Below are 14,994 nucleotides of genomic sequence, written 5' to 3'. Positions count from 1 at the left end.
CTTTATTTAAGAAAATAAATTTCTAATAAATGCATTTTATAAAAGTTAATCTGTTTTAATCTGTTTTACAATTTTCCTGTGAGGCAGATGTATGGCAGGCAATGATCAACTGTAAAAGCACATCTTAAAACTGAAACTAAGGTTTATCATGATAAATGTTAAAATTAACAAATCGCCTATTGCGCAAAATTCAGGATTAAAAAAACAACTTTAAAAACATTTAAAAATGTGAAGCAATCATTTTTTTTGTGGTACAGTGTACCGCCCGAGTTTTAGTTATAGCCATGCATACAGCTTTGTGTATGGCCTGGATTTTGTTACAGCCATGGCATATTCATGTTTGTCTGCTCTTATGTCTACTCTTGTTATATTTTTAAATTGTATGAAATGTTTTATCTCATAAAGATTTCAATGTAGAACTTTACTATTCTCCATGCAAAATAGTTTTTGAAGATTGTTATCATATTGCAATATACAAAGGTAAGTTAAATTGAATTGCAATAAATGATACCGTAATTGTTTTTAATAGCCCCTTTTTGTATGAAAAGCGTTTGGGCTAGGGTGATTGGTTTGGTGCTGTCTGCATGCAAAAACTACAAACTTGGCCATAACATATAAAAAACGTTCCAAGGTATTCAAATGAAACTTTTTACAAATGTTTACCAGAGATGATACAAACATGTAGAGCAAGGTCCACGACTCTGATTTTATCAAGTTGTGCCCCTTCCAACAAAACAAAACAATTCAACAGGCATGCGATGGCATTCTCGCTGAAGCGCCCCTGTTTCATAGTTGAACTCAACAAAAAGGTGATATTAATTTTTATTTTTTAGATCATTTCTTCATAATTGCCATAACCCAACTCTTTTTGTTATTTGTGTATTTTCGCGTATATTATTGTTCAATTTATCTGTTTTATAATAAGGGGAAATAGTTCCTTTTTGTACAATGTATTGTTACAATATTTGTCAAGCCAGTATGAATTGATATTTTATATTTTTGTATTCAACTTTCAAATTGATTTTTTATAATTAATCTGATGGCCAGTGTTATGAGATAGACTTAGTATATTATAACTTACCAATATAGAAAAATAGTATTGTGTCATTTCTTTAGTGATTACATAAGTATTTGCCTTATATGCAAAACATATTACATCCACTAGTATATATTTATAGGCCTTTTTTCATACAAGTAATATATTAGGTCACTCAAATAACTGATAATTCTTATATCATACTGACTTTAATTGTTGTCATCAAATAGAGTAAGAGAGAATACCAGTTATAAAAAACCCCATCACATATACATGGGTCAATACTAACTATATTTCCCCGGATTCTGAAGGGACACCAGAAACTGCAATCAAGTTTCTTTCCTGAAGTCCGGTGTCCAAGTTAAAATTTGGACATGTTTTTCTCTAATTTCTCTAATGTGTTTACACCAGTTCTTAAGGCTAACCAAAAAGATTGTATTAAGTATGGTGTAGAAAAGCTCTTCAATTCTACAGTTTAGTTTATTATTGGCGTCCAGTCACATGCTTGTAATTAATGTGTCTTTAAGGTTCCTATCTATCTTAATGCATAAAATTTACGGTGTCCGGCATCGTTGGATAGCCCTGATACACTGCTGCGCTTTGCTTATATGTGTACCATGGGCAATTTGGTTTGGAAAATCTCGTAATCATGAATAATAATGAGGCAGTTTCATTGATTCCGCAAGGTACCAATGCAGAAATATGCACAGACACTGAAAAAATATTATGGTGATTGCTTGAAGTGAACTTGGTCAACCAGTTTACTATAAGAGCCACGAAGACCACTCGCCTGTTGAGCCAACTGACAATTTAGATTTGTTTTAAGAGTGTTTAATTTTAACATCCTTTCATGGAAAAGAGAGTTGTCTCCCCTGACTCATGCATGTTCCTTAAAACGAGATTTTGTCAGTCAATTATCCCACAGTATTCATTATTGAGTGTAAAACGAAAAAAAAAAGTATCATGGTTGCCGATGCTGGGTGTTCCTTTGGGATGCCTGACTAGTTGGTCGTCCCTTCAGTATAATTGGTGTTCTCTGGATCCGGGGACACTGTTAGTGTACAACGGGGACACTGTTAGTGTACAACGGGGACACTGTTAGTGTACAACGGGGACACTGTTAGTGTACAACGGGGACACTGTTAGTGTACAACGGGGACACTGTTAGTGTACAACGGGGACACTGTTAGTGTACAACGGGGACACTGTTAGTGTACAACGCTGCCTATAATCATATTGAAATGTTATGCCCTATATTATACAATAGAGATAGTATTAAAATATAAAGGTAGAAGTATAGCATTTAAATATATATATGTTAATAATACGAATGTTTTTTATGTGTAGACTTTCAAGATTGTGTTTTGTAAACAATTAAGACAAGTGTATGTTTTAAATGGGCCATGACGGGAATTCTTCTGACAATTTTTTTTTTTAACAATTTTGATATAATTTTATACATTTTTCTGTCTTTCTAATCCATCTATTTCAAGCTAATATCATTACATTTAGAAAAATGTGAGCGAAACAGTATGTTAGTGTAGCTTCATGGAGGTTGCATTTTATACATTTTTGTATTTAAATCATGGTTAATGCTGTTTCCCTCCAAACATTTATTTGCGAGATATGTCTTTAGATATCACAAAATAAGAAATTTGTCAATATGTTTTTGAACTTTATAAGTGCCAACTGCTTTTTTTATGCTGAAAATTTAAGCATTATTATTTAAATGACTGGTCGCTATGGAAACTCATTCGTTTATTATGCATTTAATTATACAAATAATTGTATTTTATTCATAAACAACTGACTGAGCGTAAAGTTAAATGCATACAAAACATAACATTTTCTGCCAAATTTGTTCATTTTATGATTTAACTTCATTTAAAAAATATCAATTTTGTCTGAAAGACCTAAATTGTTGTGTCGCGCCTAAAATGTAGTTGGATCATTATTTATCTACTTGCAAGTATTTTAGTACATTATGAAACAAGTCTTTAGGATAATATGTATATGTATATTTTGTATAAGATGAAAACTTTTAAATTAATTCTTCCAAACTCATAATAAATATATGTTAAGTGTGCTTATACCACCGAATATCAGTGGTACTCTGTAATTGTTTGTAATATCTATGTTACTCATGGTATGTTTACATAATGTATGTACTAAACAGCAAATACAAAAACATAACATTTATAAATTTGTATTATGTTTTGATTTTGATTGGCTGTTAGCCTCTAGATGTGTGTTGTCAACAAGCTAGCTACAAAATCATCTCCCCTTAAACAGAGACTCCTTGATGTTGAATTGGACTCCTACCATTTGCAAGAAGGTAGTCTGACGTACTCTTGAGCAGCCTAGAAGGATGGCCTGCTAAGTGTTTATTAATTGCCTGGTTCATTTTCCTGATGATCTCATGGACTGATAAGCCCTTTTCTAACCCTCCTCCTAAAATGGTCCAAGTTTACTTTTTATGTCAATATCGGAGAAGAAAAGTTATCAAATGGCTCAAATGCCATATAAATATGTAAAAGCATATGTGGAACAATATTGAGAGAAGATGTCATTCCACATCAATAAAGCGTTTGAGTCGGAGATGTACGGTAACGTCAGAAAGGGCGGACATCCGGTAGATGACGGTGACGAAGGATAAAACTTTTGACTTGCCTTCATGGCATTAGCTGATAAAACTCACGCTTTTGACTTGCCTTTATGGCATTAGCTGATACATACTCACAATTTTGACTTGCCTTCATGGCACTAGCTGATATTTACCCACACTTTTGACTTGCCTTCATGGCTTTGGCTGATATATACTCACACTTTTGACCTCGCAATTTTGACTTGCCTTCATGGTATTAGCTGATATATGTTCACACTTTTGACCTCACAATTTTGACTTGCCTTCATGGTATTAGCTGATATATACTCACACTTTTGACCTCACAATTTTGACTTGCCTTCATGGTATTAGCTGATTATACTCACACTTTTGACCTCACAATTTTGACTTGCCTTCATGGTATTAGCTGATATATATTCACACTTTTGACCTCACAATTTTGACTTGCCTTCATGGTATTAGCTGATATATATTCACACTTTTGACCTCACAATTTTGACTTGCCTTCATGGTATTAGCTGATATATACTCACACTTTTGACCTCACAATTTTGACTTGCCTTCATGGTATTAGCTGATATATACTCACACTTTTGACCTCACCATTTTGACTTGCCTTCATGGCATTAACTTATATATACTCACACTTTTGACCTCGCAATTTTGACTTGCCTTCATGGTATTAGCTGATATATACTCACACTTTTGACCTCGCAATTTTGACTTGCCTTCATGGTATTAGCTGATATATATTCACACTTTTGACCTCACAATTTAGACTTGCGTTCATGGTATTAGCTGATATATACTCACACTTTTGACCTCACAATTTAGACTTGCGTTCGTGGTATTAGCTGATATATACTCACACTTTTGACCTCACAATTTAGACTTGCGTTCATGGTATTAGCTGATATATACTCACACTTTTGACCTCACAATTTAGACTTGCGTTCATGGTATTAGCTGATATATACTCACACTTTTGACCTCGCAATTTAGACTTGCGTTCGTGGTATTAGCTGATATATACTCACACTTTTGACCTCACAATTTAGACTTGCGTTCGTGGTATTAGCTGATATATATTCACACTTTTGACCTCACAATTTAGACTTGCGTTCGTGGTATTAGCTGATATATATTCACACTTTTGACCTCGCAATTTTGACTTGCGTTCATGGTATTAGCTGATATATACTCACACTTTTGACCTCACAATTTAGACTTGCGTTCATGGTATTAGCTGATATATACTCACACTTTTGACCTCACAATTTAGACTTGCGTTCATGGTATTAGCTGATATATACTCACACTTTTGACCTCACAATTTAGACTTGCGTTCATGGTATTAGCTGATATATACTCACACTTTTGACCTCACAATTTAGACTTGCGTTCGTGGTATTAGCTGATATATATTCACACTTTTGACCTCACAATAAGCTGATATATACCCACACTTTTGACTTGCCTTCATGGCATTAGCTGACATATACTCTCAATTTGACTTGCCTTCATGGTATAAGCTGATATATACCCACATTTTTGACCTCACAATTTTAAATTGTCGTCATGCTATTATCTGATATATACTCTCAATTTTGACTTGTTGAGATGAGTGCATTCGAGTTTAGTTAAAAAAATCAAGGTCTGGCATAACGACTGCGTGTCATATGAGTATATCTTTATTTTACGTCAGGTTCAGTGTAAATAAAAATTTAAACTTGACCATGCGGTTTCAAATAATAACTGTAGGAAATAGGCGTCTTTACAACTGGAAAAGCAGGAAGCCTGTAAACGAAGTCGCCTTGTTTCCGGCGTCCACCGCCCCCGTGGTCATGCTGCTCACTTCAACCCACACGCGTTGTCCTTGGTTACATGACGTCACCACACAGTTACTTCCTTGGTCGTACACGTCCCAGTGTTGTCGCCTCTGGTGCCAGCCATGGTAAGGCTAGTACCCTCTGCAGAAATTGGTGGATTGTGAATCAGTCAGAAAAGCCATATATAATTCTAATAATTTCCATTTTTTAACCACAAGCAAATCTAGTGTGTGTCTGTGTGTGGATGGGGGAGTGGGCGTACACTATTGTGCAAGTTTTAACGTCTGGTTTTGGACTGAAGTAAAAAACATCTCCGAAAAGGGAAGGTCGATCGGAATAACGTTTTTCAGTATCGTGACAATATAGTTTATGATGCATTTATTCAAACGTTTACTCAAATTTTGCAATAGAACATTTGTCATAATGGGCCAATTGTTCAATAATTTGTTAAGTTAACAACACGATTAACGACACCGTTGCTAACCTTTAAATGTGAAATATTGGATGTTGTGCTCACACATTTAAATATGAACAAGTACAGGTGAAACATTTGTCTCAAATTTTGAGTGAAATACTAAAGATAACAAGTGTACTACTTCAAGAGTTGTAACGTTTTTAAAATTACCAGCGATTACGTCAACACAGTTGTTAATAAACATCTGAACAGTCAGCCCAAATTTTCTTCTTTTAAAGATGTTTCATATATTTATTTTAATAAACAATGGTTAAACTACTTTTAGACCAAGCTTCTGATTCGGCAGTAAAATAATAGCCATAGTTAGATAAATGGAAACAAACGTTTTATTTTGTACGCATTTTATATCGCAAGAGTTTGATATGGGATTATATAAAATCTCAGAAAGTATAGTAGAAAGTAATATCTATGGATTATTTTGTTTCTTTTATCGCTTATGCACCAGTCAATTGTAACCACGGCCCTCCCAGGCCCGGGGGTATACCGGGGATAGCCGGGGAAACGGGCCGTGTTTTTACTTTCCAGTTGGCCCCGCAGTGCCGGGTGAATGCCGTGGTTTTGTCTTCACGCCAAAAATAGCGGGGAATGGGCCTTAATTAGGGTCCCTGGGTTGCGGGAGCATTTGGCGGGGATTTAACCAGCAGTTCGTCCCCGCAGGGCAGTGATCTTGCCCGGGCTAGGCTTGACCGAAAGTCCCCGCTAATTCCCGAACTGGGGGGGGGGCGTGGTTACAATTGACTGGTGCATAAATCTTACGGCACAGTCGTAACATTTGATGTATTACGCATTTTAACGCAAGCGTTCGATATCGGTTGATATCAAATCTCAGAAAGTTTTTCATAACGTATCACCTATGGATACATTTGTTTTAAAATCAAAATTTATTCTCTCAAGGGTCTGTTACCTTTGACGATATTGACCTTGGTGATGTCTAGACCTCGTGCGTACAATCCCGTATGGAAGAAATACACGCCGTTCTCTGGGCACGTGAACACGTGCTGACTGACGTCATATCCGCTACCTACATGCGGATAGTACAGGCACGTCATCATGTGCTAAGACCTCTTTAACTTCCTTTTAAATGGTATCTCTAAAATATCTTGATCAAACAGTTAAGTTTACAGTGCAAAGTAATTAGCCGTTGTGTAAGCCCAAATTATGATTTACACTATATACTGTATTGTGCATTTTTGATTACGCCAATTAAGCAAACATTCATTCCAAATAATTGTACGTGGAGTGATTTTTACGACTTTTTTGAAAGGCAAATTCTTTTGCGGCTATTATTTTAGACCAGCAAACGTTCCAAATCTACCATAAAATCTAAATGTAAAATTCTACGTCTAAATTAATACGACACAAGGGTTGTATAAAACTCCACATGCCTAAGTCAATATCCACTGTATTGTAAGGGATCTTGGCCTTGTTTGCCGGGTAAATTGTGGACCGGCGACGTGCACGGAGAAGGCCACCTGCGCGTCCGGCGTCACGAAACCGCTTCCTGGAGGCTGGGGGAGTTGGCAGAGCTGAAGGGTAGATATGCGTTGTTTAGAAAAAATGCACACTTTCTTTATGTCACAATAGTGTGATGATTTGTATGCATGTCTCATAAGGACAACTTTAATATAGTTAACATTGCACACGCATCCATATATATGAGGACTTATGGAACAGTATAAAAATCCGTAGCTCTCCTCAAGCAAACTTTAAAAAATTACAAACTTTCCAATTGTGTTGATTTTCAAAAGGATACTTTTATTAGATTTTTTCTTTGCGTTGGAAATCTGTTTTGAAATTGTTATTTTATTTCTATTTTGCCTGATTTTCGGAACTGATTACATGCACATGAAGTAGAATATGTTTTACCAATTATACATAGGGGCGGATCCAGGATTCCACATTAGAGGGGATGTAAGTTAGGGCCGTAACCTTTTTAATTGCGTCCCTCCCTCGGAATTGAAATAGGCAATTAATCAGTGACTTACAATTGCTTTCTTGTAGTCTAAGCTGTTCCTTAAAGTATAAATTCTCGGCGCCCAATTCTGAAACCGTGTGTTGTAACTCGGAGTTAACTCTTCCCAAATGTTCCAACCGGTTATTGTCAATGGCTCGTAATTCTCTGAGTTCAGAAATGTCCTTCATGTACTCCTTCATCATCGCCTTAAGCTGTTCTATATCTCTCTTTAGATCAGCAACATCGTCAGTTTGTTCCGCATTGAGAGTTAAACAACAACAATAACAACAACACAATAAGAATATCCACAACTCGCGCATATCAAAACCTTGAAGTTGCCGTATTTCCAATAGTCTGTGACAAGATTCAAAACTGATTAATTATGTTATGAATATACATGCACACTATAGTCACTGTATTAGATGGCGTGTCAAAGATAAGAAAATAAAATTGGTTTAGTGTAGCCCATTGCAATTGGCGTAGATGGGACGATTTTTTTTTATTTATCCAATTAGTCTCTGAAATGCAAACATGTTTTATTCAAACATGTTATAAACCACTTTAAATGGTAACAATATAATTATTCTAAAATTTATTCGCAAAAACAATAATATCATTTATTTCTAGAATTTAAAATCATGCATACAAAAGTTAGACACCTTTATATATTATGGCTATGATAAACAGTCCCTTTACATAAATGAAATTTGAAAAAACAACGTTTGAAAACCAGTATGACATAATTTCCATAAAGGGACAAGTTCTTTTTTTAAGCGTTCTTCCCAAATAATTATCAAGAAAATTCTACCATCGGGGTGGTATACATCAAACACATATGTTTATAAAGATTCATTTAACATCATTAAGTATTTGTACTTTAAGTTGATACATATGTTCAATACAAATAAATCTGTTGTTCTTTAATACAATCGTTATTCCATGTGTATCCGGTCGGTGGATCGCTACACGTAAGCAAAGCTGCACAAATAAGTATTGCAAGCATCCGGCGGAGAAACTTCAAAAACAAGCAATATTGAATTAAAACGGGGTGTTAACTTCAGTGTCCATCACCGTCACCAGCGGTTGTTCAGCACTTTCGGTACCCTTGGTTCCCTGGACAATCTTTTGTTCCTGCATCCCGGCTCCGAGTAGTCTCGGTAAGGCAGTCTGGGCGTTTTGGAATAAACTCGCCGGTAAAGGGAAAACAATTGTGTGGTTCTGCTCTTCGGATATGCTGAAGGATAAAACATAAAATTAACGGTTTTAAGTCGCAATTGGGAACGTGAGTATGAGACGTTTAGACTAATGTCAAGACGTTTTGACTAATATGAGGACGTTTTGACTTAATTTGTTCCAAAATATCAATATTGAAAATACAAGGTAGTCATTAGTAAAATCACCTGTGAAGGGTCTGTAAATATCTGAGCTGAATTGATGCCGGTGATTCCTGGAGGACATCCGCGGCCTGCTTGATACTCCGGGCCGCCTTCATCTCGCCTTCCGCGGATATCACCTACACGTAAAAACAGAATATTAATTATCTAAAGAGAAACAATCGCTCATTGCATTTGATAGCTTTACGTGCTGCGTTTATGATCCAGCGTAACCATTGGGAAACTAACGCTTTTAGGTTTATACACTTTCTTTGTGATCCAAGGGCGTAGGAAAATTGCTTGACAAACAAAAGGGCCTTTGAAACGTACAACAAACTTTTGCAGTTACCTTTGCCCTGGCCATCCTGCCGGCTTCAGCTTCCGCCGCCATGGCGCGCTGCATCTGAATAGGTAGCCGTACGTCCTTGCTGAAACATGTGCAACATGAAGTTGTTTTATGCACATTATTTAGATAGGAAAATGTGCAATGACAAATATACTTGTAACACACAAGTGTTGCATTGCAAGTGCGAGGTTCCCAATCGCAATAGTCTGGCAGCCGAAGTCCAGAACCCTGCATGGCGGTGTAAAGATTTTATTTTTGTGTGCATATTTTGGTATATCAGACATTCAAATAAAGAAACCGATTAGTAGCCATCAATCGGATATTGTATGTGAGCTTTGCAAACAATGCAAACAAAATATACAACGCCATGCCAGGTTTAGCTAAAATACCCCCATATGACAGCCGGACTACAAGTTTTGAAATGTTTGCTTTGCAATAAAACTATATTTCACTGTGGTTTGCCCTTGTTTAATGTATACATTCACGTACATTGGGCATAAAATGGTGAGGCAAAATAATATATTTTTTCAAACAAGATCTTACATTTCAACCCTCTCCACTTTGACTCCCCAGTAATGTGTTGCATTGTCTAATGTGTTCTGAAATAAAAACAGACTATGAAATGTTTCCGAAACAAAATGGTATCAGAATAATAATTGTGTTTGGAAGTCGGAACGAAACATTTTCTGAAAATCAAAGCACTGAACGCACTTTTGGAAAGTCCCCATGCGAGTTATTTTTGTAATTTTTGAGGGCCGTGTCTTTGTCTGACATGGTTTATCTAACTCGAATGTGAAGGTAGTTGTAAGCTGATTTAATTCACTCTCGGGTCCGTTTCCTGGGTAAAAACCAGTTCTGAGTATTTTTTGAATCACCAAGAGAAAGTACCCCTGGTGGAAAGCAAAACCACATCTTCTTGGATGAGAGGCGGACACCTATACCCCAATACCACTTCACCAGTGTCTATATTTTAAATCTAAATATAAGTATTATGATGTGCTAAAATTATCAAATAAACCAGAAGAGGTGAAATAGTTGTCTTAAAAAAGTATAGATTTGCAAGTTTATGACGATGACGTAACAACGTTGTTAACGTAAATAAAGTTTTAAGAAACGGCTCATGGATTCATTCGACAAGGGTTATGAAATGATCTACCTGCATGTCCCTATCAATTCTATCTCTGTCCGACAAAATTTCCGAGAGGCCGACAGTTCCCAGCATCGTTCTGAGAGTTGTCGCCCCTAGCAGGTTCGTTGACCCACGCGCGTCCTTGATATTCACCGTTGCCATGGTGGCATCGTAAATACGTGCGTAGATTACAGCGTCCACCACAACAGTCACTGAGTCTCTGGTCAGAATCTGATAATTGAAAAGAAGTATTTAGTTCGACCTTATAGTAGCCACAATAATGCGCGACAAGGGAGCTTTTTTACCATTTTGACTTCATTATGTTTCCCTCAACGTAAAGTCGCCAAAACAAAAGACCCTGACGTGGCTGTTTATATGGACTATACTCTACTGTAAAGCAATGTATGTGATTCCTTTCTATGAGAAATACAATAGCTCCAAGACTTAAGCACATGCTATTATATCATTCACCGTCAAGGTTGTTTGAATTTGAATTTTTCGGAAACGTTACTGATCTTTTGCGAATTTCGCTAAAGCATAACGTCACATTCTTTGTATTAATATTATACACCTGGTACGTTTAAGTAAACTTGTAAATTCAACGAACCCTTCAAACACCATTCTAATGATAATGACACGAACATTCAAACTCAAATTGAACTACATAGACAAAGCCAACTTCGCCTACCTCCTGTGGTGGGATATTGAATGTAAATGTGCGCAGGTCCACCTTGATGAAGGTGTCCACACAAGGCATCAGGAAAAACAGGCCTGAAACACAGGAACAAATAGGGATTTAACAACATGGGGTCAAACGACTTTTGTCTTTGGACCGGACGGCCATGCCATGTCCTAAAGATTTATGAGGATTGTGCCCAATGTGTATACATCTAACTTACCTGGTCCCTGTGCTCTTCGTCCCTTTATGCGACCTAGCCGGAAAATCACCGCACGTTCGTACTCCTGTACCACCTGTAACACCGAATGTACGGGTTTGTTAAGTAACATTGGTTGTAGGGGGTAGTTTATTTACACCGAATGCAAGTGTTTGATAAGTAAAAGTGAATGTACGGGTTGGTTTAGTGACACCAAATGTAGGGGTGGGTATAGTACCATTGGTTCCAGGGGTTTGTTTAGTAACATTGATTGTATGGGTTGGTTTAGTAGCATAGATTGTAGGAGTTGGTATAGTAAAATAGATTGTAGGATTTGGTATAGTAACATAGACTGTAGGGGTTGGTATATTAACATGGATTGTAGGGGTTGGTTTAGAAACATAGATTGCATAGGGGTTGTTTAAGTGACACTTAATGTAGGGGTTGGTTTATTGAGACTGAATGTAGGTGTGGGTTAATTGAGACTGAATGTAGGTGTGGGTTTAGTAACACCGAATGTAGGGGTGGGTCTATCGACACTGAATGTAGGGGTGGGTCTACTGACACTGAATGTAGGGGTGGGTTTACCGGCACTGAATGTAGGGGTGGGTTTACCGGCACTGAATGTAGGGGTGGGTTTACCGGCACTGAATGTAGGGGTGGGTTTGCCGGCACTGAATGTAGGGTGGGTCTACCGACACTGAATGCAGGGATGGGTCTACCGGCACTGAATGTATGGGTGGTTTTACCGGCACTGAATGTAGGGTGGGTTTACCGGCACTGAATGTAGGGGTGGGTTTACCGGCACTGTATGTTGGGGTGGGTTTACCGGCACTGAATGTAGGGTTGGGTTTACCGACACTGAATGTAGGGGTGGGTTTACCGGCACTGAATGTTGGGGTGGGTTTAGGAACATCGAATGTAGGGGTGGGTTTACCGACACTGAATGTAGGGGTGGGTTTACCGGCACTGAATGTAGGGATGGGTTTAGTGACTTCGAATGTAGGGGTGGGTTTAGTGACGCCGAATGTAGGGGTGGGTTTAGTGACGCCGAATGTAGGGGTGGGTTTAGTGACGCCGAAAGAAGGGGTGGGTTTACCGACACTGAATGAAGGGGTGGGTTTAGTGACGCCGAAGGTAGTAATATAGAATGTAGTGTTTGGTTGAGTTATAAAGAACACATGGCTTGTTTTAGTTATATAAAAGGTAGTGTTTGGTTGAGTAATATAGAATATAATGCTTGGTTTAGTAATATAGAATGCAATGTTTGGATTAGTAATATAGAGCACATGGTTTGGTTTAGTAATATAGAATGCAGTGTTTGGTTGAGTAAAATAGAGCAAATGGCTTGGTTTAGTAATATAGAAGGTAATGCTTGGTTTACCTTCGATAAACTACAAGTCGCTTATACTACCAGAAGGTTATAAGACATGTATTACATATTAAAACAATTTTTGCCATTCTTTTGAAATATCCTCCTTGCATGATGCGTTTTATTTGTTTAACATGACACACTAACCAGAAGCGATGACCCCCCCCCCCCTCCCTCCCCCTTTAATAGCCCCAGTTTTCATTTTACTAATATAGGAGACAGAAGTAATAAAATACGATCAAAAAGCATCATTTCGGATTAGAAATTGCTAGGAGGAGTACCCAAATACACCCCCCCCCCTGCCAACACTTTAAATCCAATTAGATTTCGATTCGAAGGGAGGGACGCAAGGCAAAAGGTTGAGCCTCTTAGGTACGCCCCCTCTGACGTCACATCCTAGATCCGCCCCTGTGAAATGTACGTAAAACGCATGTACTTACCTTGAGACTCCATATGAGAGAGAACGGGAAGAAAAGAATCAGAATGAGGCTGGCCATTGCCACGAGGACGTAGCCACATACTCCATAATGTGTCGACTCGTCAAATCCCTCGATGTCGTCTGAAACATAAATCACATGACACAAATAAAACATGGTGAAACTATGATGTAGGATTCTTAATGGGCGTCCGATAGGCAAAGACACATAATGCATTTAACAGTATCCAGCTTAGCTCTAAACCAACCATGAATAGCCACATATGGCACCCAGATCCATCTGTTTCAATTTTCAAACCATATATCTGCTTAAGTCAGATTCGCATTAGGATTTTGCTCTCGTCAAAACATTCAACATAAAAGTAGAATACCAAAAAATACATGATGCATGTCAGGTCACCAGAAAATATCCATGATCACAATAGCTTACTTCCATTGTGGTCTGAATGTAGAAGACAGAAACTGCATGTGTTAGCGCTTTAAGAGGGGGAGAGCGCATCAGCCCCCCCCCCCAAAAAAAAAAAAAAAAAAATAAGAAAGAAAAGAAATCGTCCAAGTTTATTGGGAATGTCAATTTCAGAGAAAAAAGTAATAAAATAAGCTCAAAATGTACCATTTAGGACAAGCAATTGTTAAAATGTTCTTCAGCGAGTAAACTCAGCCCCCCGCCCAACAATGTATGCCATATGCATTTCAGTTTTGAGTTTTGAGGGAGGGGTGCAGGTCAAAACATTGCGCTCCCTAAGCTACGCCCCCTCTAACGTCAATTCCTGGACCCGCGCATGGCATGATAATATTTTATAGTCCGTTGGTAAAAACACACCTTGAATGTGTGTGTGTTTTGAAATGTATTTTAGAGACCTTTAAAGCTTTATCGTTTAAACACAATATTACTTAAACGCCATTTCCCAAATGATGACACAAACGATCTTATATAAAGCCTAATATACAAAATAATAAAAACATGCCTACGTACACTACCTGTTTTAAAAAATAATGCTACCCTAACCAAATCATTACTTTTGGCCATTAAGATTATTAAAATAAAGATACTGATGGCTGGAACCCTTTAACAAATGTTGATATATCATTAAATATTGTCTTTGAAAAAAGTCCACCATTTTGAAGAAAAAAAAATCGTTACGGTAACGCGATTAAACAAACCGCTGTATCGTGATTTTTTACATTAACATTTGATGCTACCAATGTATTCAATAAATGTTAAAACATCCATCAGCTAACTATGAATCCTTGTGGGCGAGTGGATATGGTACGGTTTTCTAATATGTTTTTACTTAACATTACCACCTTGGGTTCGCTCTCCACTACAGCCAGGTTTTTTTTTAATACTTTAAATGTATTTTTTCTGCAATTTCGGTATCAAAGTGTAAAATAATTTAAATATAAGTGTTTTCAGCGGCATTACCGGGAAACCTCATTTCTGGTGCAAAAACATGAGCAAGTCCCTTTAGATGTCACGTTTTTGTCACGAGAAATATTTCTATAACTGGAAAACGGAAATTAAATGACGCGTAGATTGCAT

The 14,994-nt window shown here is 37.4% G+C and overlaps 2 protein-coding genes across 2 annotated transcripts in view; both read right to left on the bottom strand.

The window, feature by feature from the left end:
- Positions 1 to 5,508, bottom strand: part of LOC128223421 (uncharacterized) — a 19,357-nt gene extending 13,849 nt beyond the window's left edge. The window contains exon 1 of the mRNA XM_052932702.1: positions 5,441 to 5,508. Within this exon, the coding sequence (XP_052788662.1) occupies positions 5,441 to 5,508 (68 nt within the window). The remainder of the gene's footprint in view (positions 1 to 5,440) is intronic.
- Positions 5,509 to 8,499: 2,991 nt separating this feature from the next.
- Positions 8,500 to 14,994, bottom strand: part of LOC128224902 (stomatin-like) — a 7,118-nt gene continuing 623 nt past the window's right edge. The window contains exons 2-9 of the mRNA XM_052934992.1: positions 13,456 to 13,574; positions 11,668 to 11,740; positions 11,457 to 11,539; positions 10,796 to 10,999; positions 10,183 to 10,238; positions 9,643 to 9,721; positions 9,321 to 9,433; positions 8,500 to 9,154 (exon numbers count right to left, since the gene is read on the bottom strand). Of these exons, the coding sequence (XP_052790952.1) occupies positions 8,959 to 9,154; positions 9,321 to 9,433; positions 9,643 to 9,721; positions 10,183 to 10,238; positions 10,796 to 10,999; positions 11,457 to 11,539; positions 11,668 to 11,740; positions 13,456 to 13,574 (923 nt within the window). The 3' untranslated portion in view covers positions 8,500 to 8,958. The remainder of the gene's footprint in view (positions 9,155 to 9,320; positions 9,434 to 9,642; positions 9,722 to 10,182; positions 10,239 to 10,795; positions 11,000 to 11,456; positions 11,540 to 11,667; positions 11,741 to 13,455; positions 13,575 to 14,994) is intronic.

Source organism: Mya arenaria, chromosome 17 (genome assembly GCF_026914265.1).
Source record: "Mya arenaria isolate MELC-2E11 chromosome 17, ASM2691426v1".
Lineage (NCBI taxonomy): Eukaryota > Metazoa > Mollusca > Bivalvia > Myida > Myidae > Mya > Mya arenaria.
This window is presented reverse-complemented; position numbering and strand designations above follow the sequence as displayed.